Below are 23,096 nucleotides of genomic sequence, written 5' to 3' on the forward strand. Positions count from 1 at the left end.
GTGCTTGGTGGGTGGCTGTCGGAGTGTTATGCTCCATGGGACAGTGTCTTCCGTCCTTTTGAAGCCTTATGCTCCTGCTGCTGTCTTCACTAATTGTGCTTGATGCTTTTTCCTCTTCCTTATGTTTCATTCCCCCCCCCCCACCCCTCTTCCCCTTTCTGATTGTTATTTCCCACCGATGTTTTGTCATTCTTGATTATTCTTGCAGATGTCTTCTTCTGTTTTGACGCCCGGGCGTTTGGGGAGGCGCACTCTCTCACCCTCACAACTGTGGTACCTGACGTTGTCGAGCGAGGGGACACTTTATGGTCACTCTTTGCCTTCCTTGCTGAGCCTGATCTCGATGGACTGACGGTTCTTAAGGTGGCAACTGCAGGGCGTATATCCGCGATGATATAGCCGATATATTTATTTAATTGAACCGGGGGTGGGAGGGGGGGGGTTGGCAGTCATGTTGGGTGCACTATCCTCTAATTGTCGTTCGATGGTGGGCATGGGGGCTTATTCGTGGATTAAATTTTTACCTGTTCGTTTATATGTCGATATCCGACCCTGTTTTTAACTTCTCAAGACTCGTGGGGTGGGCGACCAAGCCCCTCTATACCCCCTTATTGGGGGTGCTCGGTGCCGTCACCTCCGCACTCGCACGATTCCTTCTGGTTCTAATACGTTCCAAACTTTGTTTGGTCCTGCTATGTGGACTTAGTAATTTTATCGTAGTCATGTTTATTCTATGCCTCCTGATGATTTATTCATCCATAAACACCTAGTTGATTCGGTGGATACCTTTGTCACCTTTAACCCTAGCCGCACTGGTACACATGTCGGTGCTGCGCCTCGGGTAACATGTGAGAGCTTAGCCTCGTTGTCCTGCACTGAGGAGACTCCTGTGTCGGGTATTTCCCGGCACGAATTTTGGTTTTTAATTTATTTGTATATTAAATTATTGATTTATTGAACTTATTTTAATTTATTATTATTAATTCAAAGTGAACTGTGTTTAAAGTTATCCTGCTAGGTGTTTACCTGTACACGTGTTTTTTTGGAGGGGGGGGGGTTATATACATAGCTTATACCACAAATAATGGATATTAATAAGCTACAAAATTTAATGTTGTTATTATTATTAACATCTGTATTGACAAAATGAATTACAATTTTGCCTAATCTGAGGATTTCGATTAAGTCTTATTAAAGTGAGGATAATGCTGGTACTCACTGTCACGCAGGACAGAGGGTCATATATAAGACAATAGGTCTAAACTGTAGGCTGAAGCACATATATATCATGGTTACAATCAATTTTTAATGTATGATATGTAAAAACAACTTTCTATTGTGCACTGCCACACAAGGGCAGGGATGGGTTCATAAGTGATGCAGCTTAGAAGTAATATAAATAAAATTGTTCTTCATTCTTTAAAATGGACAAGCAAATTTTGGATAAATTGTTAGGATGTCGTCCAGAACACCTGAGTCAAGGAAATAGTTACACAGTTGGTGGTACAAGAGGCCAGGAGGTCTAAAGTCCTTTACGGTTTCACATTCAACAATATAGTGTTCTAGTGAATGCATTAAAGATTTATCACAGAGTTTACAATCTGAATATTCTGGTAGTGGCTCAGCCTCGCTAACCTGCCAGATGTGTCTATAGCCAAGGCAAATTCGCGTAATGACTACATCACATTTCCGGTTACTGTGCTGACCATACAAATACCTATTATTACAAAAGTTGTCATAACTTTTAATACTGCAGCTTCCAGGTCTCTGGGCATTTCTTAGTTCTTCTAAATCTGAATTAATTTCTTTAATTTGTATGTTTCTAATAATTGCATTAGATAGTCCAAAGTCATAATCAGTGTTTTCTTTCCTGCAAGCCTCATTGGCCAATCGATTTACAAAGTCATGTTTTCTAACTCCAACATAGGATGGGATATATCTTGAGTATATATATATCTTGAGATGATTTCGGGGCTTTAGTGTCCCCGCGGCCCGGTCCTCGACCAGGCCTTCACCCCCAGGAAGCAGCCCGTGACAGCTGACTAACACCCAGGTACCTATTTTACTGCTAGGTAACAGGGGCATAGGATGAAAGAAACTCTGCCCATTGTTTCTCGCCGGCGCCTGGGATCGAACCCAGGACCACAGGATCACAAGTCCAGCGTGCTGTCCGCTCGGCCGACCGGGATCCACACAAATTTTATACAATAGTTATTATCGGTGGCAAAAATTACATTCCATTTAATATTACAAGCTAGTTCAGACATACATTGTGATGGGTTATTTAAGGACTGTAGAGCACTTTTAGAGTCACAGAACATCATTCCACCACCATTGAGCTTAAGTTACTCAGTGGCTAGATAAATACCCAATAGCTCAGTCTGTGTCGTGCTTGCCCAGTTGTTCAATCTCTGTGTACTAGACATGATCATTTCATTCCTTTTATATACTGCACATGCACAACCTGTTCTACCAGTACCTAACTGCACAGAGCCACCAGTAAAGGCGTAGGATTCAGTCTGTTTGAGATTTTGAAGATGACTGTCAATAGCTTCTAATGTTATACATCTCATAGTTTCAGTGTTATACATTTGTTTTACACTGATGGGGGTATAATGCAGAGAGACCTGCACATCTTTCCAAGGGGGAATATAGTGAACAGTTTTATCAGGGTTAAGAGACACATTCAGTTTCAGAAGATTATAGACACAACAACTGAGCCACACACTGTAAGGAGCTTTTTGCGGCGGATTGAGGGAAGTCAGAATTGTTTAGAATGGATCTCAATTTAATTTGAATAGAGCTGGAGGGACCATTATTTTTCAAAGTTTTGGCACAAAACATAGTACTAAGTAGAACTATTCTTTCGTAAATGGAAGGTAATTTTAGTTCCTTTCTCATGTTAACAATTATGACAGTTCTAGGACAACCCAGGATGATGCGCATGGCATCATTCTGTACTACATCTTGTCTTATAAATATCTTGGAGCCGAGGTCAATGATACAAATCTCGTCAGTAACCTGCTCAAAAAACTTGTTGAGCGTCTTAAACCTCTCAAAACTCTTGTGGGCAAAGGATTTGGCATTAACAAAATATGCTCGTAGTTTTCTATTGCCTTTATACGATCTGTTGTTGATTATTATGCCTTGTATCTTATTACTTTTTCTCCTTAACAATTACAAACTTTAATGTTAACACTACAGCTAAAATGGATTAATTAAGTGGTAACCCAGTCTTAGTTGGTAGGTAGAGTATAACCTGGTCATCTAACAGCAGACACCGTCCACCACATGTAGTCCGTCCTGGACCTGTGTTAATGGTGGCTGTTGGTCCTTGTTAGAGCAAGTAAGCATCTGTACAGGGTCATGCAGGTGTCAACAGCTCTGTGATTTCTTCAGTCCGTCAAATATTACCTGCTGTAATATTTACACCGTAACAATTGTACAATATTATTATAGTCAATAAATGTGACATGCATGAATTAGCATTGTGTAATTGATAAAGAAGACTTGCCATTGTTTAGTTGTTTGCTTTCGCGAGCCACTTTCATTTTCTAATACGACAATTTTTGGCCATATGTAACGCATACGAGCGAAATGCGACGTTCTTTGTAGGAGGACAGGGTGTAGGAGGACAGGTTGTATGAGGACAAGCTGTTGGAGGATAGGGTGTAGGAGGACAGGGTGTATGAGGACAGGCTGAAGGAGAACAGGTTGTAGGACAGGCTGTAGGAGAACAGGCTGTAGGAGGACAGGCTGTAGGACAGGCTGTAAGAGGACAGGCTGTAGGAGGACAGGCTGTAAGAGGACAGGCTGTAGGACAGGCTGTAGGAGGACAGGCTGTAGGAGGACAGGCTGTAGGAGGACAGGCTGTAAGAGGACAGGCTGTAGAAGGACAGGCTGTAAGAGGACAGGTTGTAGGAGGACAGGCTGTAGGAGGACAGGCTGTAGGAGGACAGGCTGTAGAAGGACAGGCTGTAAGAGGACAGGTTGTAAGAGAACAGGCTATAGGAGGACAGGTTGTAGAAGGACAGGCTGTAGGAGGACAGGCTGTAGAAGGACAGGCTGTAAGAGGACAGGTTGTAGGAGGACAGGCTGTAGGAGGACAGGCTGTAGAAGGACAGGCTGTAGAAGGACAGGCTGTAAGAGGACAGGTTGTAGGAGGACAGGCTGTAGAAGGACAGGCTGTAGGAGGACAGGCTGTAGGAGGACAGGCTGTAGGAGGACAGGCTGTAGGAGGACAGGCTGTATGAGGACAGGCTGTAGGACAGGCTGTAAGAGGACAGGCTGTAGGAGGACAGGCTGTAGGAGGACAGGCTGTAGGAGGACAGGCTGTAGGAGGACAGGCTGTAGGAGGACAGGCTGTAGGAGGACAGGCTGTAGGAGGACAGGCTGTAGGAGGACAGGGTGTAGGAGGACAGGCTGTAGGAGGACAGGCTGTAGGAGGGCAGGCTGTAGGAGGACAGGCTGTAGGAGGACAGGCTGTAAGAGGACAGGTTGTAGGAGGACAGGCTGTAGGAGGACAGGCTGTAGGAGGACAGGCTGTAGGAGGACAGGCTGTAAGAGGACAGGTTGTAGGAGGACAGGCTGTAGGAGGACAGGCTGTAGGAGGACAGGCTGTAGGAGGACAGGCTGTAGAAGGACAGGCTGTAAGAGGACAGGTTGTAAGAGAACAGGCTATAGGAGGACAGGTTGTAGAAGGACAGGCTGTAGGAGGACAGGCTGTAGAAGGACAGGCTGTAAGAGGACAGGTTGTAGGAGGACAGGCTGTAGGAGGACAGGCTGTAGAAGGACAGGCTGTAGAAGGACAGGCTGTAAGAGGACAGGCTGTAGGAGGACAGGCTGTAGGAGGACAGGCTGTAGGAGGACAGGCTGTAGGAGGACAGGCTGTAGGAGGACAGGCTGTAAGAGGACAGGTTGTAAGAGAACAGGCTATAGGAGGACAGGTTGTAGAAGGACAGGCTGTAGGAGGACAGGCTGTAGAAGGACAGGCTCTAAGAGGACAGGTTGTAGGAGGACAGGCTGTAGGAGGACAGGCTGTAGAAGGACAGGCTGTAGAAGGACAGGCTGTAAGAGGACAGGTTGTAGGAGGACAGGCTGTAGAAGGACAGGCTGTAGGAGGACAGGCTGTAGGAGGACAGGCTGTAGGAGGACAGGCTGTAAGAGGACAGGTTGTAGGAGGACAGGCTGTAAGAGGACAGGGTGTAGGAGGACAGGCTGTAAGAGGACAGGCTGTAAGAGGACAGGTTGTAGGAGGACAGGCTGTAAGAGGACAGGGTGTAGGAGGACAGGCTGTAGGAGGACAGGGTGTAGGAGGACAGGGTGTAGGAGGACAGGGTGTAGGAGGACAGGGTGTAGGAGGACAGGCTGTAGGAGGACAGGCTGTAGGAGGACAGGCTGTAGGAGGACAGGGTGTAGGAGGACAGGGTGTAGGAGGACAGGCTGTAAGAGGACAGGTTGTAGGAGGACAGGCTGTAAGAGGACAGGGTGTAGGAGGACAGGCTGTAGGAGGACAGGCTGTAGGAGGACAGGGTGTAGAAGGACAGGCTGTAGGAGGACAGGCTGTAGGAGGGCAGGCTGTAGGAGGACAGGCTGTAGGAGGACAGGCTGTAGGGGGACAGGGTGTAGGAGGACAGGCTGAAGAAGGACAGGCTGTAGGAGGACAGGCTGTAGGAGGACAGGGTGTAGGAGGACAGGCTGTAGAAGGACAGGCTGTAGGAGGACAGGCTGTAGGAGGACAGGCTGTAGGAGGACAGGCTGTAAGAGGACTGGGTGTAGGAGGACAGGCTGTAGAAGGACAGGGTGTAGGAGGACAGGGTGTAGGAGGACAGGCTGTAGGAGGACAGGCTGTAGGAGGACAGGTTGTAGGAGGACAGGCTGTAGGAGGACAGGCTGTAGGAGGACAGGCTGTAGGAGGACAGGTTCCGTAAATAACAAGACCTGTGAGGGGGACAGGTCATGAGACACATGAGGCAGATGGTGGCAGCGTAGTTAATCCTGTGTAGCATTTCCTTGGAAGGGTACCCTTGGTTCCTGTATAACCATTAGTGGTGCTGTATGGTGGTGTTACAAATGAGTAATAATCATTTGTAACACCACCATACAGCACCACTAATGGTTATACTGGAACCAATAGAATCTCTGTCTCTCCCTGGCTGTGTGATGTTTTCACAGACCCACTCTGGACCCAGGTGTCCGGCACTCTCTATCTCCTATCATACAGGGGTATATATACAACTGAATTAGGGGGGGGGGGCGTTTTACACTGTTGTGGGAAAGTCCGGTGTGGTCCTGTTACCAGCTGATTCAGCCTATTCGGGTAAAAGTGTTTTGCACACCTAAATAGTTGGTCAGCACATCAGGGCGTCAGCTTCCCATGATGTGCAAAAAAGCAATCAAGATGTATCATTAATTTGTTTGTCAAGACTATAAACAGGAACAAGCTGACTAGGGAGGAGCCCAAAAATATTTCAATTAGTTCTAGCTGAATCTGAGGTCACAGGCTGACCCCACCAGGACACTCCCACAGCGAGCCACGGGTGCACTCTCCGCACGTTACATAGTAATGCTTGGCCTCAGGCTGGGTTTGGGGGAGTAGAACTCCCGAAACCTTCTCCAGGTATGCTCGAACAGGTAATGTAAATAAAGCCACAATGTTTAAGGAAAAATGTACAGGTTTCGCCAGTGGTTGTGTAAATGAGGAATTCTGGTTCTGATGGTACAGTCTATATATTTAAACTTGCTAGCCAAATATCTCCAGTTTGCTAACTGTAGGTAGTAACTGAGTGATTGTAACCTATCCACTGCTGCCCACTGGATGGGGGGGGGGGGCGGTGTGCAGGACAAACATATCAATTGTAACACTAGCTCTCCACATATGTCAGTTGCTTAGCTTAGAGACTGTACTTGTGGTCGGTCTCGAACTCATTGTTGACGTCACAATATATATAAAATTTTTGTAACTAGTTCATCAAAACTGTAACTTGCTTAGCTAAATGAATTTTAGGGTTCAGTCCCTAAGCCCATTAATGTGCCTCTGTAATCCTTTCCACTACCGCCCACAGGATGGGTATGGGGTGAATAATAAATGAACTAAACTCAAACTGCTCCTCTACTTAAGCCGAGATATAAAATTGTGCTTAAATACGAATAATAACAAATTAACATTATAAATTCTTCAAGTGCTGTAACATTATAAATTCTTCAAGTGCTGTTGTAAACGTTTTATTGTTAATTATTTTTAATATATCGCCACTAATTACACCAAAACTTCCACCATAGAAAGTCAAGAGAGTAACATGTGTCCAAGTCCTAACTCCAGTTAAAGGCCTTTACTCCTCCCAGAATGGTCAAATTATATCGTTTCTTGAACATTTTAATAACACAGTAGCAGTCTGCTGCTCATATTACAGTTGGATCTAAATCTACACATGGAATAGTTTTGTCTATTAGTATTACCATGTATTTTGTGTGAAATTACCCAAGTGTAGTTGCAGGATGAGAGCTATGCTCGTGGTGTCCCGTCTTGAAACTACTGACTGTTTTGGCCTCCATCACCTTCTCACTTAGTTTGTTCCAACCATCTACCACTCTGTTTGCAAAAAAAAAAAAAACTTTCTAATATTTTGTTCGGCACCTTTGTTTCCTTAGCTTGAATCTGTGTCTTCCTGTTTGTGAAGTTGCTGGTTTCAGATATTTCTCTTTGTCAATTTGGTCTATTCCTGTTATTATTGTGTATGTGGTGATTATATCACCTATTTTTCTTCTATCTTCTAGTCTTGGCATGTTTTATGTCTGTAGTCTCTCCTCGTAACTCATGTTTCTCAGTTCCGGAAGCCATTTTGTAGCATGCCGTTTCACCTTTTCCAGTTTCTTTATGTGGTTTTGAGATTTGGACACCATACAACTGCTACATATTCCAATTTTGGTCTCGAAAAAGTCATGAACAGTTTCTTTAATATTTCACCATCCATATAATTAAAAGCCTACTTAAAATTATGTTAGATTAAGGACCTGCCCGATACGCTGGGCGTACTAGTGGCTTTACAAGAATGTAAATACCATGCTATGTATCCTCACTAACCCAATGTACCTTCTTGTATATAAATAAATAAATAAATAAAAATAAGCAGGTCAGAAGTTGGAAAGCGACACAACGCTCTTCTCACAATGTTCTTTGTGTTCGCATGCAGGCGATGAGTCACAATAACGTGGCTGAAGTATGTTGACCAGACCACACACTAGAAATTGAAGGGACGACGACGTTTCGGTCCGTCCTGGACCATTCTCAAGTCGATTGTGATGAGGACAGGTAGGGACAGGCATTAAATAGGCAAGAGAGAGCTGAGGAGGAAAGTCAGGTGTAGGGGATAGTAGTAATGAGAACTGCAGCAGGCCTATTGGCCCATACGAGGCAGCTCCTATTATAACCACCGAAGGAGATAGTAATAGGAATAAGAAGAGGATAGCAAGGGAGCGTAGAAGACAATGAACAGAAAAAGGGAGAAGAGAGAAAGAAAGAAATGGAAGGGGGAAAGCTTATGTTAAGTCACGTTTGTTAGAAAGATTAGAGCATTTGAGTATATACTGTGAAAGGGAAGAGTCCACAGCAACAAAGCCAGGACTCAAGTTCATGTTGGGTACATTGTTAATAAGAGCCGATTCTACAAGACGGCGTCTGTGTAGAGTAGAGGCAGGAAAGATTATTTTGGAGGAAGACCAATCAATGGGATGATTAGAATCCCTCACATGGCAGAAGAGAGCATTGTTAGTGTCTGCAGACATAACACTTCTCTTGTGTTCTTTAAGTCTGTCATTCAGTGTACGGCCAGTTTCGCCAAAGTATTGGAGAGGACAAGATGAACAGGAAATAGAGTAGACACCAGCAGCATTAGAAGTAGGAGGAGCAGTGTGAACTAGATTGCTACGAAGTGTGTTAGTTTGTCGAAAGGCGAGTTTAATGTCAAGAGGACGAAAGGTATTGGTAAAAGTTTTGAGTTCAGATATGAAGGGAAGGCATAGTACAGTGCTACTAGTGTTGGAAGCAGGTTTAGGATGAAAGAAATTTCGTTTAGCTTGAGAGTGGGCACAGTTGATGAAATGCAAAGGATAACCAAGGCGAGAGAATGATTTGTAGATAAAGGCAATTTCAGAATCAAGAAACTGAGGGTCGCTGATGCGTAGAGCGCGGAGGAAGAGAGAGACGAGGACACTTTTCTTAACAGAAAGAGGATGGTAGGAAAAGAAGTGAATGTACATGCCACTATGCATGGGTTTACGGTAGACAGAGAAAGAGAACCCAGACACAGAGCTGTGAACATGAACATCAAGAAAAGGAAGGAGGGAATTAGATTCCCACTCCACTTTGAAATGGATAGAAGGAGCCAGATTGTTAAGAGAGGCGAGGAAAGGCTGGAAAAGATTAAGGTCATGAGGCCATAAAGCAAAAATGTCATCAACATAGCGAAGCCAGAGAGAGGGACGAGTATCAATAGAAGGAAGAAGAACAGTTTCGAAGTATTCCATGTAGAAATTAGCAAGAACAGGGGAGAGAGGGGAACCCATAGCGACACCGAAAGTTTGAGTGTAATAAAGAAAGTTCTTTGTGTTCCTCTGGCGACAGCTTACTATTCAAAACTAATTCTCGGTCTCGTTCTTTATTAGTTCTGTAATTCCTTTCCACATAATAATAATAATAATAACACACTTTCCACATAGTGTGTGCGTGCTCGCCTCTGATACAAGTATTTCATATAGCAAAATATTAAATTTTATGCCTCGAAAATGTTATTTTTAATAGTTTAGTAATGATATGTTACTGTTATTTGGTCGGGGGCCCCTGATGCCCTAGTGATGGTCCTAGGAAACCCTGGTCAAGAAGTATATTGGCCACAGTGAAAAGTGTGTAACATAAAGTGGCGTCTATCATATGAGCGTACGGCCTGAACTCCACCTTGTCCTAGGGAGTCGATGCTCCTTAGTTAGTGTGTACCAGTGACACATTCCACTGAAGCACATCAGTTTGGACGCTCATCTTCGATAGCGTCCAGACTGAGGTGAACTAAGTGTGGGGAAGGGACTAGTGGCTATAGCTGTGGCTGCCTCATACTGGCCACATCATGTGCCAGTTAGGTTATATTGGCTTGGCGTCGTGGGGGTTGATCGTGACCACCTCCAGACCCGCCTTGTGTTGTGTAATGCTCTTACTGGCCGTGCCAGGAGTCGGCTCTTGTGTCTTGCTGCTCTCTTATTATTATTATTATTATTATTATTATTATTATTATTATTATTATTATTATTATTATTATTATTATTATTATATGCCTCCACGCCAGGACCATCACTGACAATAGTCCTCTGTTCATATTTGCTTCTATGTTTTATTGCTTACATGTGGCTAGTAATGCTAGGGAGGAGTTCGGATGCTTGGTGGTGAGATGGAAGCAGCACGGCGCACCATAGTGGGTTGTGAGGGTGGGCTGCACCATCCCACTAGTGACCCCAGCGGTGCCCTGCTGCCCACTCTCTGGCTCTCACACCCATGCAGGGCCGGAGTAACCCATGAAGTGAAAACTAGGCACGACGAACACTTGCCATTGATTCCTAAGGCCTAACAAATGAACCAATATGTAGATGCGCACCTAGTGAGTCCATGCGTTCCCCCGGCCCTTTTGGCGCCCGGGCCGGACACCTGGGTGTAGTGACCCGGCCCGGTGTCCAACCCACTACAATACTGGGGTGCAGTGGCTGGATGTCCATCTCCTGTGGGTGACAGCTGGCCTGCGTGGGCGGCAGACGGAGTACCTGGATCACTTGAGCAGCGCCCAGGCCGCCGCTCACGCGCCCACAGTTCCCACCACCCCACACCTGTAGCTCTCCACCTGCTCCAAGTACGTACAACCCAAGCCCTTGTTCGTCGTTCGTCGTGTGCGCATGTGATCGTGGCCAGTCAACAAGTTCTTGTTGTGCGTGTGTGTTTGTATTTACTATTTGTATCTGCACAATCGAGCTATTAGCTCTTGGACCCCCGCCTTTCTAACCAATTTATTTTTCCTCTTATTATGTCTACAACATATATTTCTCTCTAGCACACGCGCACACACATCCCCATGAAGCAGCCCGTAGCAGATGTCTAACTCCCGGGTACCTATTTACTGCTAAGTGAACAGGAACATCAGAGGTAAAAGAACTGCCCATTTGTTTTTGCCTCTGTCGGGCTTAGTACTTCGAACCCAGATTGCTGGCTACTCAGCCACGAGGTCCCTGTGTGTGTGTGTATGTGTGTGGGTGTGGGTGGGTGGGTACTCACCTAATTGTGCTTGTGGGGGTTGAGCTTTGTCTCTTTGGTCCCGCCTCTCAACTGTCAATCAACAGGTGTACAGATTCCTGAGCCTACTGGGCTCTATCATATCTACATTTGAAACTGTGTATGGAGTCAGCCTCCACCACATCAATGCCTAGTGCATTCCATTTATTAACTACTCTGACACTGAAAAAGTTCTTTTTAACGTCTCTGTGGCTCATCTGGGTACTAAGTTTCCACCTGTGTCCCCTTGTTCGTGTCCCACCCGTGCTGTAAAGTTTGTCTCTGTCCACCCTGACAATTCCCCTGAGAATTTTGTAGGTGGTTATCATGTCTCCGCTTACTCTTCTGTTTTCTTGGGACGTGAGGTTCAGCTCCTTTAGCCTTTCCTCGTAGCTCATACCTCTCAGTTCCGGGACGAGCCTGGTGGCATACCGCTGAATCTTCTCTAACTTTGTCTTGTGTTTAACTAGGTATGAACTCCAGGCTAGAGCTGCATATTCCAGGATTGGTCTGACATAAGTGGTATACGGGGTCTCTCTATCAACCAGGTCCTGAACGATTTCTTACACAAGTTTCTAAAGGCAGTTCTTATGTTGGCCAGTCTAGCATATGCCGCTGATGATATCCTTTTGATGTGGGCCTCTGGGGACAGGTTCGGTGTGATATCAACCCCCAGATCTTTCTCTCTATTTGACTCTTGCAGGATTTCACCTCCCAGATGGTACCTTGTATTCAGCCTCCTGCTCCCTTCGCCTAATTTCATCACCTTACACTTTCCTGAGTTGAACTTTAGCAGTCATTTTCTAGACCATTCCTCCAGTTTGTCCAGGTCATCCTGTAGTCTCTGTCTATCTTCATCCGTCTTGATTCTTCTCATAATTTTTGAATCATTAACAAACATTGAGAGGAATGAGTCTATGCCCTCCGGAATATCGTTTACATATATTAGAAACAGGATGGGTCCAAGTACTGAGCCTTGTAGGACTCCGCTGGTGACATCTCGCCACTCTGATGTCTCCCCCCTCACCGTTACTCGCTGTTTCCTGTTACTTAAGTTCTCCCTTATCCACTGGAGCACCTTCCTTTTTACTCCTGCCTGTTGCTCCAACTTTTTTAACAGCCTTTTATGGAGTACTGTGTCAAAGGCTTTCTGGCAGTCCAGGAAAATGCAGTTGGCCCACCCTTCTCTTTCCTGCCTAATTTTTGTTGCCTGGTCATAGAATTTTATTAAATCTGTGAGGTACGATTTACCATCTCAGAACCCATGTTGGTGGTGCGTTACAAAGTTATTTCCAGATGCTCTACGAGCCTTTTCCTCACGATCTTCTCCATCACCTTGCATGGTATACAAGTAAGGGAAACTGGCCTGTAGTTCAGTGCCTCTTGCCTGTCACCCTTCTTGTATATTGGGTGTTATCTTGTATTATCTTGTTAGCTGTCTTCCAACTTTCTGGTAGGTCTCCTGTTTCCAGTGACCTGTTATACACCATAGAGAGTGGCACACTTAGTGCTTCTGCACCTTCCTTTAGTATCCATGGTGAGATTCTGTCAGGTCCAACAGCCTTTGTCACATCCAGCTCCAGCAGACACCTTTTGACCTCATTACTGGTGAGGTCAAATTTCTCCAAGGTTGCTTTGTTTGGTGTGTGTGTGTGTGTGTGTGTGTGTGTGTGTGTGTGTGTGTGTGTGTGTGTGTGTGTGTGTGTGTGTGTGTGTGTGGTGCCTGTACCGTCACCCGTCCCGTCTGTACGCCTTACTCTGCAGTCTGCGGGAGTTTGTTTTGGAATTATAGGACTCGTGCTGTTTCATGCACGGCCTGCATGTTGGTCGCTGTTTCTTGTCTGTGTTTGTGTCCACTGTTGCTATTGTTTTGTCCCACCTCCTGTTTGGTTAGTGCTCACTTTCTGCTTAACTTTTACCCACTTTGTTTGCCTCGTGCTCACCTTCTCTTTGCCTTGTACCCACTTTCCCTTTGCCTTGTGCTCACTTTCTTTTCTTTGTCTTGTGCCCACTTTCCCTTTGCCTTGTGCTCACTTTCTCTTCTTTGTCTTGTGCTCACTTTTTCTTTGCCTTATATTCACTTTGTCTGCCTTTTGTTCACTTTGTTTCATGCCCATTTGTTTGCCTTGTGCCCTTTTTGCACTTCGCCCACTTTCTTTTTTGCCTAGTGCTCTCTTAGCTGTGTGTTCATCTTGTCTTGTGCCCACTTTGTTTGCCTTCTCTCGCTTTACATTTACCACGTGCTCACTTTGTTTGACCTGTGCTTGCTTTGCCTTGCCAACTTTCTCTTTGCCTTGTCCTCACTTTGCCTTGTGCTCACTTTGTTTGCATTGTACCCACTTTGTATGCCTCGTCCCCACTTTGTATACCTTGTGCTCACTTTGTCTGCCTTGTGCCCACTTTGTTTGCTTTGTGTCCACTGTGTTTGCCTTGTGCCCACTTTGTTTGCCTTGTGCCCACTTTGTTTGCCTTGTGCCCACTTTGTTTGCCTTGTGCCCACTTTGTCTGCCTTGTGCCCACTTTGTTTGCCTTGTGCCCACTTTGTTTGCCTTGTGCCCACTTTGTATGCCTTGCGCCCACTTTGCCTTGTGCCCACTTTGTTTGCCTTGTGCCCACTTTGTTTGCCTTGTGCCCACTTTGTCTGCCTTGTGCCCACTTTGTCTGCCTTGTGCCCACTTTGTCTGCCTTGTGCCCACTTTGTCTGCCTTGTGCCCACTTTGTTTGCCTAGTGCCCACTTTGTTTGCCTAGTGCCCACTTTGTTTGCCTTGTGCCCACTTTGCCTTGTGCCCACTTTGTTTGCCTAGTGCCCACTTTGTTTGCCTTGTGCCCACTTTGTTTGCCTTCTGCTCACTTTGCCTTGTGCCCACTTTGTTTGCCTTGTGCCCACTTTGTTTGCCTTCTGCTCACTTTGCCTTGTGCCCACTGTGTTTGCCTTGTGCCTACTTTGTCTGCCTTGTGCCCACTTTGTTTGCCTTCTGCTCACTTTGCCTTGTGCCCACTGTGTCTGCCTTGTGCCCACTGTGTCTGCCTTGTGCCCACTTTGTCTGCCTTGTGCCCACTTTGCCTTGTGCCCACTTTGTTTGCCTTGTGCCCACTTTGTTTGCCTTGTGCCCACTTTGTTTGCCTTGTGCCCACTTTGTTTGCCTTGTGCCCACTGTGTTTGCCTTGTGCCCACTTTGTTTGCCTTGTGCCCACTGTGTTTGCCTTGTGCCCACTTTGTCTGCCTTGTGCCCACTTTGTTTGCCTTGTGCCCACTTTGTTTGCCTTGTGCCCACTGTGTCTGCCTTGTGCCCACTTTGTCTGCCTTGTGGCCACTGTGTTTGCCTTGTGTCCACTTTGTTTGCCTTGTGCCCACTGTGTCTGCCTTGTGCCCACTTTGTCTGCCTTGTGCCCACTTTGTTTGCCTTGTGCCCACTGTGTTTGCCTTGTGCCCACTTTGTTTGCCTTGTGCCCACTTTGTTTGCCTTGTGCCCACTTTGTTTGCCTTGTGCCCACTTTTTTTGCCTTGTGCCCACTGTGTTTGCCTTGTGCCCACTGTATTTGCCTTGTGCCCACTGTGTTTGCCTTGTGCCCACTGTGTTTGCCTTGTGCCCACTGTGTTTGCCTTGTGCCCACTGTGTTTGCCTTGTGCCCACTGTGTTTGCCTTCTGCTCACTTTGCCTTGTGCCCACTGTGTTTGCCTTGTGCCCACTTTGCCTTGTGCCCACTTTGCCTTGTGCCCACTGTGTTTGCCTTGTGCCCACTGTGTTTGCCTTGTGCCCACTGTGTTTGCCTTGTGCCCACTGTGTTTGCCTTGTGCCCACTGTGTTTGCCTTGTGCCCACTTTGCCTTGTGCCCACTGTGTTTGCCTTGTGCCCACTTTGCCTTGTGCCCACTGTGTTTGCCTTGTGCCCACTTTGCCTTGTGCCCACTGTGTTTGCCTTGTGCCCACTGTGTTTGCCTTCTGCTCACTTTGCCTTGTGCCCACTGTGTTTGCCTTGTGCCCACTGTGTTTGCCTTGTGCCCACTGTGTTTGCCTTGTGCCCACTTTGCCTTGTGCCCACTGTGTTTGCCTTGTGCCCACTGTGTTTGCCTTGTGCCCACTTTGCCTTGTGCCCACTGTGTTTGCCTTGTGCCCACTTTGCCTTGTGCCCACTGTGTTTGCCTTGTGCCCACTGTGTTTGCCTTGTGCCCACTTTGTTTGCCTTGTGCCCACTTTGTTTGCCTTGTGCCCACTGTGTTTGCCTTCTGCTCACTTTGCCTTGTGCCCACTGTGTTTGCCTTGTGCCCACTGTGTTTGCCTTGTGCCCACTGTGTTTGCCTTGTGCCCACTTTGTTTGCCTTGTGCCCACTTTGTTTGCCTTGTGCCCACTTTGTTTGCCTTGTGCCCACTTTGTTTGCCTTGTGCCCACTTTGTTTGCCTTGTGCCCACTGTGTTTGCCTTGTGCCCACTGTGTTTGCCTTGTGCCCACTTTGTTTGCCTTGTGCCCACTTTGTTTGCCTTGTGCCCACTTTGTTTGCCTTGTGCCCACTTTGTTTGCCTTGTGCCCACTTTGTTTGCCTTGTGCCCACTGTGTTTGCCTTGTGCCCACTGTGTTTGCCTTGTGCCCACTTTGTTTGCTTTGTGCCCACTGTGTTTGCTTTGTGCCCACTGTGTTTGCCTTGTGCCCACTGTGTTTGCCTTGTGCCCACTTTGTTTGCCTTGTGCCCACTTTGTTTGCCTTGTGCCCACTTTGTTTGCCTTGTGCCCACTTTGTTTGCCTTGTGCCCACTTTGCATTGTCCCCACCTTGCCTTGTGCCTACTTTCCCTTTGCCTTGAGCTCACTTTTGTTTACATACTTCCTGTTTATTTTTTTTAGAGACGGTGTATATCTTTGTTTTCATAATTCAGAGGTTTGAGGGGAAATTTTGCGTTTGTACAAAGTGCGTTTCCAGGTATTGTTTGTGTAGAAAGTGTGGCTTGCCGCTGTTGTTGCTTGGCCTTTACCAGGAGAAACAAGGCTGTTTACTCTCTAACATTATTGTAACATTGTTTTTGCTTCATTAGAATTATATTTTCAGCATAATGCTTTTTTGTAATTTTCTGGTTGATCTGTTGTGTTTTGTGGTGCTACGATTGGCGTTGGTGGCAAACGGTTTCTCATGTTCTTCTTTATAATGGAAGAATGTTCTTTTACGTGACTGCCAAACAGTTTACACAGATGGAAGGAGGATTTTCCTGTGGATTTATATAATATGATTTCTAGCAAGTCAAAGATGTGAACTAGTAGAGACTGTTGATCAGACGTATGGGATGAGTATTCAGAAGCCGTGAGATTGACTTTCCTGCTTAGTTTGGTGTTGGGCTTAAGGTCTATCAACCTCTGGAAGGTTATTAAGGCCACCACAAGTTCTTGCTGACCCACCATCAAGGCTACTTTAGTCCTGAACATAGTCCAGGTCTAGAGTAATGTAAAGTGTGTACACGGTGAGAGGCGTATTTACATGTCTCCATGTACTTGTCCCTTGTTGTGTACAGCTTTGTGAACTTGAACCCCTGGTACTGTTGTGAGGCGGTGTCCCTCACAACAGGGACAATTAACCCCTTTTATCCAACAGTAACGTGAGTCACCATATATGGTGAAGGTGGTTGTGATTGTTGGGAACCCGTCGGGCGGGACGCTCTCACACCTGGTGCAGTCAGTCACTGTTGTGAACCCGTCGGGCGGGACGCTCTCACTCCTGGTGCAGTCAGTCACTGTTGTGAACCCGTCGGGCGGGACGCTCTCACACCTGGTGCAGTCAGTCACTGTTGTGAACCCGTCGGGCGGGACGCTCTCACACCTGGTGCAGTCAGTCACTGTTGTGAACCCGTCGGGCGGGACGCTCTCACACCTGGTGCAGTCAGTCACTGTTGTGAACCCGTCGGGCGGGACGCTCTCACTCCTGGTGCAGTCAGTCACTGTTGTGAACCCGTCGGGCGGGACGCTCTCACACCTGGTGCAGTCAGTCACTGTTGTGAACCCGTCGGGCGGGACGCTCTCACACCTGGTGCAGTCAGTCACTGTTGTGAACCCGTCGGGCGGGACGCTCTCACACCTGGTGCAGTCAGTCACTGTTGTGAACCCGTCGGGCGGGACGCTCTCACACCTGGTGCAGTCAGTCACTGTTGTGAACCCGTCGGGCGGGACGCTCTCACACCTGGTGCAGTCAAGATATCGTAAGATTTTAAGGGTTGACAAAGGTTAATCTTCTTGTTTGATAAGCTGTTCACTTGAGACAGTTAAGCAAGTCCCAGCTGTGTCTGGGTACAAGTGACAGGATGAACAACCCAACGGGTTTTCTTCCTATTGGGGAGTGTTGTACATGCTGCCATGGCGGTGTGTCCACTCGAGGATGAGTGGCGCTGCCCAATAAACTCGCCCAACGGGGAAAAAACAACTATGCTTTGTCAGGTTCATTCTCGACTTACAAATGAGAATTCCGGGTTCGAATCCCGGATGGGACAGAAATGGTTGAGCACATTTCCTATCACCTAATGACCCTGTTCACCTAGCTGTATGTAGGTACCCAAGAGTTAGTCAGCTTGTTGTGGGGTTGCATCCTGGAGGGTGGGAAGTGACTTCGATATAAGCGCAACATGTACATATACACTGGCTGCCTGTCCCTCCTGACACAATGAATTACTATAGAATTATTAGCTCTGACCCACCAGCTAGTAATACATAATCAGGGTGTTTACAAATGAATTAAAAATATTAATTCCTCTCAAAAACTTTAGGTCTACAAATGCTGTCTTGATAAGTATGGGAGGTACTTAGGCGAAAGCGGCTCTTTGACAAATGGTTACTATTAGCCCCCTACGCTGTACAGGACTATGTAATGACTCTTTGCCCCCTTCTTCTCTGTTCCTGTTATTTGTTATGACCAGTGATGCTGCGTCTGCACTGTACACACTACTTTTCTCTATTCAGGAATTTTTCATCTTTGTTCAAGAACTTTTTTTTTTAAATCCTGTCAGTGCCAAATGTGGGACTGTGCTACTGTGTTTGTTGAAGTGTTATGGCAGTTGTTGTCTCGTGTGTGTATGTGTGCGTGTGTGTGTGTGTGTGTGTGTGTGTGTGTGTGTGTGTGTGTGTCATGTTGTAACATGTGTACTGGGCTCGTCGACCCTGGCTGCCATCCTTGCTGAATATGCTGCGTTGATGATGCATGGCCCCCACTCTTGCATGGTCCCCTCCTGCATGGCCCCCACTCTTGCATGGTCCCCTCCTGCATGGTCCCCACTCTTGCATGGCCCCCTCCTCCTGCATGGTCCCCACTCTTGCATGGCCCCCTCCTGCATGGCCCCCACTCTTGCATGGTCCCCTCCTGCATGACCCCCACTCTTGCATGGTCCCCTCCTGCATGACCCCCACTCTTGCATGGTCCCCTCCTGCATGGCCCCCACTCTTGCATGGCCCCCTCCTGCATGGTCCCCACTCTTGCATGGCCCCCACTCTTGCATGGTCCCCACTCTTGCATGGCCCCCAGTCTTTCATGATCCCCACTCTTGCATGGTCCCCACTCTTGCATGGCCCCCTCCTGCATGGCCCCCACTCTTGCATGGCCCCCTCCTGCATGGTCCCCACTCTTGCATGGCCCCCTCCTGCATGGTCCCCACTCTTGCATGGCCCCCTCCTGCATGGCCCCCACTCTTGCATGGCCCCCACTCTTGCATGGTCCCCACTCTTGCATGGTCCCCAGTCTTTCATGATCCCCACTCTTGCATGGTCCCCACTCTTGCATGGCCCCCTCCTGCATGGCCCCCACTCTTGCATGGCCCCCTCCTGCATGGTCCCCACTCTTGCATGGCCCCCTCCTGCATGGCCCCCACTCTTGCATGGCCCCCTCCTGCATGGTCCCCACTCTTGCATGGTCCCCTCCTCCTGCATGGTCCCCACTCTTGCATGGCCCCCTCCTGCATGGTCCCCACTCTTGCATGGCCCCCTCCTGCATGGTCCCCACTCTTGCATGGCCCCCTCCTGCATGGTCCCCACTCTTGCATGGTCCCCAGTCTTTCATGATCCCCACTCTTGCATGGTCCCCACTCTTGCATGGACCCCTCCTGCATGGCCCCCACTCTTGCATGGCCCCCTCCTGCATGGTCCCCACTCTTGCATGGTCCCCTCCTCCTGCATAGTCCCCACTCTTGCATGGTCCCCTCCTCCTGCATGGTCCCCACTCTTGCATGGTCCCCACTCTTGCATGGCCCCCTCCTGCATGGTCCCCACTCTTGCATGGTCCCCACTCTTGTACTGTCCCTAGTCTTTCATGATCCCCACTCTTGCATGATCTCCCTGCATGATCACTTATACTCAAGACCTCTCATATATCTCATATACTGTACTTGTGTTTATAGTACAATTAACGAATGATGTAGTTAATATTTTGTATATACGGAATATAGTGCTGATTTTGAAGTAGTAAGGTGTAGTGAGGTGCTAATTGGTGTTGTATTGCAGGCGGGAGAATGGTGGTGGGAGGGGTGGACCCGCGGCCTCTGGCGGGCAGACTTCTGGCTGCCTCCCGGCATCACCTGGGACCATCTCGCCAACACCCGCCATTTTACCTTTCCTGACTTTTACCATGTCTGGATTTATCCTTTGTTGTTCAGTTTCGTTTTTATTAGTTTCCGGTGCTGGTTCTTGGAGCCCTTCGTGTTTTCGCTGCTGGCAAAGGCTGCTGGCATCAGCAGGCGGCGCCCTGCTCCGCCCGTGCCCAACGTGATCTTGGAGGGTGTGTATCAACAATACGGGGTGCGGGTGCCCACACTGGTGCTGAGGCAGGTGTGCGAGATCGGGCAGGTGTCAGAGCGGCAAGTAGACAGGTGGCTCCGACGCCGCCACGCCCTCACCCGCGCCACCAAGTACGACAAGTTCATGGACTGCGCGTACGACTTCGTCTGCCACCTGTCGTTCTGCATGCTGGGCGTGTCCATCATGTACAGGAAGCCATGGGTGTGGGACATCACACAGTGCTGGGCCGGGTACCCCCACCACAACCTCACCCACGACGTCTGGTGGTACTACATGCTGTGTCTGGCGTACTACTGGTCCGCAACCTTCATCCACCTGCCCAAGCCAGGCATCAAACTGTCTGCGCGCGTTCAAATGCTGCTGCACCACGTGTTCACCATCCTCCTGATGGTATTCTCATGGACCTGTAACCTGGTGCGGGTGGGAAGCGTGGTGCTGGTGGTGCATGAGTGTGCTGACGTGCCGCTGCTGGCCGCCAAGCTGTGCAAGCACGCCGGCGTTGATGGCCTCACCGACGCCCTCTTCACGGTGTTCCTGGTGCTGTGGCTGGTGACGCGCTGCTACATGTACCCGTTCTGGGTGATGCGCAGCGTGTTCTTCGAGGCCACCACCTACATGTTCATGCCCTCCGCCTACCTCTTCATGGGTCTGCTGACGGGGCTGCTGGTGCTGAACGTGGTGTGGACGGTGCTCATTCTGGCCATCGTGGTCCGCAAGCTGCGCGCTGGTACCCTCCAGGACTACAGGTCGTCCGGTGAAGATCCCTCCACGAGCGATGCCGACATCAACGATGGTAAAAAGTCCGATTGATGACGGAGTGCCGTAATGAATATTATTAGTGAAAGAAACGGTGTTCGATGAAGTGGAGAGTCTGTAATACTGTGTTATCTGGCAGCTGCTTCAGTACCTGGCCATGTGTGTACAGATTCAGCAGGGGGGGGGATACCTGAAGGACTGCCAACACTTGTCAACAGTTTCTGTGGGGCGGCGTGTGTTACCTTAACCCTGACACACAGGATGTTCTTCGCAGGTGTGTCTTCATGTGGTAAAGTTCTGTTTACTGTGTGTGTGGGAGTGTGGCATCAGTGGCCTCACTGTTTATGGCAAGACACACTTACATCACTTTAAACCATGTGTCCTAATGTTTATACACATTTATGTGCAGTTAATATCACTGTTCATATTTACGAATGTAAAACAACTGCTATTAAGCAGCTTGTACATACTGGAGTGCCATTTTGTGGTGGAGAAGCAATGTTTACCCTCGCGACAGTGTCTGGACACTCATGCAATCCACTCCCAGGGCAGGTATACCCTACCTGTTTCCAGGTAGGGCCCTACCTGTTTCAAGGATCCTTATCGTTAACCAAACGTATTTGGTTAAACAATTATTAAGTATGGGCATTTATTTTGGAGTATTACCATGATATGCTTATAGCTATTAGATATCCTGGAATGGATCCATTAAAGATGCTCCCAGGAATGGTGTTCACGAAATGGTCAAAATATGCTGACTTGACACTGTCTTGGGAGAGCTTGACTTGTTCTATAAATAGCCATGTCTGGTCTATGTGCTTTCATAGACCATGTTACTCACACATGTTACACTATAATTTTGGTGGAAATCTTCCACATATAAGTTGCTTCTTCCGTTAGGTGGAAGATGTCAATAATTTCGGGTGAAATGTTTGCTTCATCTATGTCGACGTTTACACTTCATCAGATACAAAATAACCAGGGCCAGGATTCATCAAGCATCTCTGCATCTACTTACGAACCTGTGCATCTTTTCTTAATATTAGGCAGATTGGTTCATACTTATTAAACAGTTTACGACCATCGAAACATCCCAATCAAATGTTATTGATGTAAACAGCCTCTTAGTGCTTCGGAGATCATAAACTGTTTAGTAAATGTAAACAAAGCCACCAAAGATTGAGAAAAGATGTACAGGTTCGTAAGTAACTGCTTCATGAAACCTTCTACCCTTTGCTTACAGTGGAAATAAGGTGAGATTAAACAGGATGGTTCTAGCCTGCCCTAGGCTAGTCTGGTCTAACCCAGCCCTATCTAGCCTAGCCTAGCCTAGCCAAGCCAAGCCAAGCCAAGCCAAGCCATTTTTGCCAAAATAAAGATTTTTTGTTAATTATCAGTATCTTGAACTACAAAGTATCAGTCTGTCACCCAAATGAATGATGCGTAAATTGAATTTTTAGATCAGTTTAACTATGGGTAAAAATCCTCCTATTTCTATATATAGGTTTCTTTGAGGGGTAGTGTTGTGGTTGAAGATGATGGTAGTGGAGCGTGGTACTGGATGCTGTCTGAGGTAAATAGATGGCACGCGTGTTCACATGTGCTTCTTAACTAAGTCGGTGTCTGTGACTGTAGTATGTATGTGTGTCTGTCTCTCTGTCTCTCTGTCTCTGTCCCTCTGTCTCTGTCTCTCTGTCTCTGTCCCTCTGTCTCTGTCCCTGTCCCTCTGTCTCTGTCCCTCTGTCTCTGTCCCTCTGTCTCTGTCTCTCTGTCTCTGTCTCTGTCCCTCTGTCTCTGTCTTTCTGTCTCTGTCCCTCTGTCTCTGTCTCTCTGTCTCTGTCCCTCTGTCTCTGTCCCTCTGTCTCTGTCTCTCTGTCTCTGTCCCTCTGTCTCTGTCTCTGTCCCTCTGTCTCTGTCTCTCTGTCTCTGTCCCTCTGTCTCTGTGTCTGTCTCTCTCGCTCTCTTTCTTTTTTTCTTTCTTTCTTTCTTTTTTCCCCCCTCCTCCCTGTCTCCGTCTATCTGTCTTGTTTACACTTGCAAGTGGCTATCATGCCAGGCCGGGTTTGTTCATCACCAGGACATTGCCTCAAGAACCATCCGTAATTGTGAGATCTTTACTCAGTGAGAAGGACAATACAAAGGTCAACACGTTAAGTATCAGATGTGAGATATAACTTCAAACTTAAATAAAGGCGAAAGCAACCGCCGGAGTCCAATTCCCTGGTACTCCTATCCACTAGGTCGTTAGCTCCTTAATTGCCTGTGCAATTTTAAGGG

At 47.6% G+C, this 23,096-nt stretch overlaps 2 protein-coding genes across 7 annotated transcripts in view; both read left to right on the forward strand.

The window, feature by feature from the left end:
* The window catches only part of LOC123757638 (bifunctional peptidase and arginyl-hydroxylase JMJD5), a 296,441-nt gene that overhangs the window by 122,990 nt on the left and 150,355 nt on the right, over positions 1-23,096 (forward strand). The gene's annotated exons all lie outside the window — the stretch shown is intronic.
* Positions 16,903-21,504, forward strand: LOC123760291 (ceramide synthase 2-like). Its single transcript, XM_069329089.1, has 2 exons — positions 16,903-17,423; positions 19,922-21,504. Exons 1-2 carry the CDS (start codon positions 16,903-16,905, stop codon positions 20,871-20,873), a joined length of 1,473 nt encoding a protein of 490 aa, XP_069185190.1. The 3' UTR covers positions 20,874-21,504.

Source organism: Procambarus clarkii, chromosome 22 (assembly GCF_040958095.1).
Source record: "Procambarus clarkii isolate CNS0578487 chromosome 22, FALCON_Pclarkii_2.0, whole genome shotgun sequence".
NCBI lineage: Eukaryota > Metazoa > Arthropoda > Malacostraca > Decapoda > Cambaridae > Procambarus > Procambarus clarkii.

Bases quoted from the DNA above. Each gene is read 5' to 3' on its own strand.
- LOC123760291 (XM_069329089.1), top strand. From the start codon at position 16,903: ATGGTGAAGGTGGTTGTGATTGTTGGGAACCCGTCGGGCGGGACGCTC. The intron at 17,424-19,921 runs GTCAGTCACTGT...TTTGTTGTTCAG, and splicing joins ACGCTCTCACACCTGGTGCA to TTTCGTTTTTATTAGTTTCC.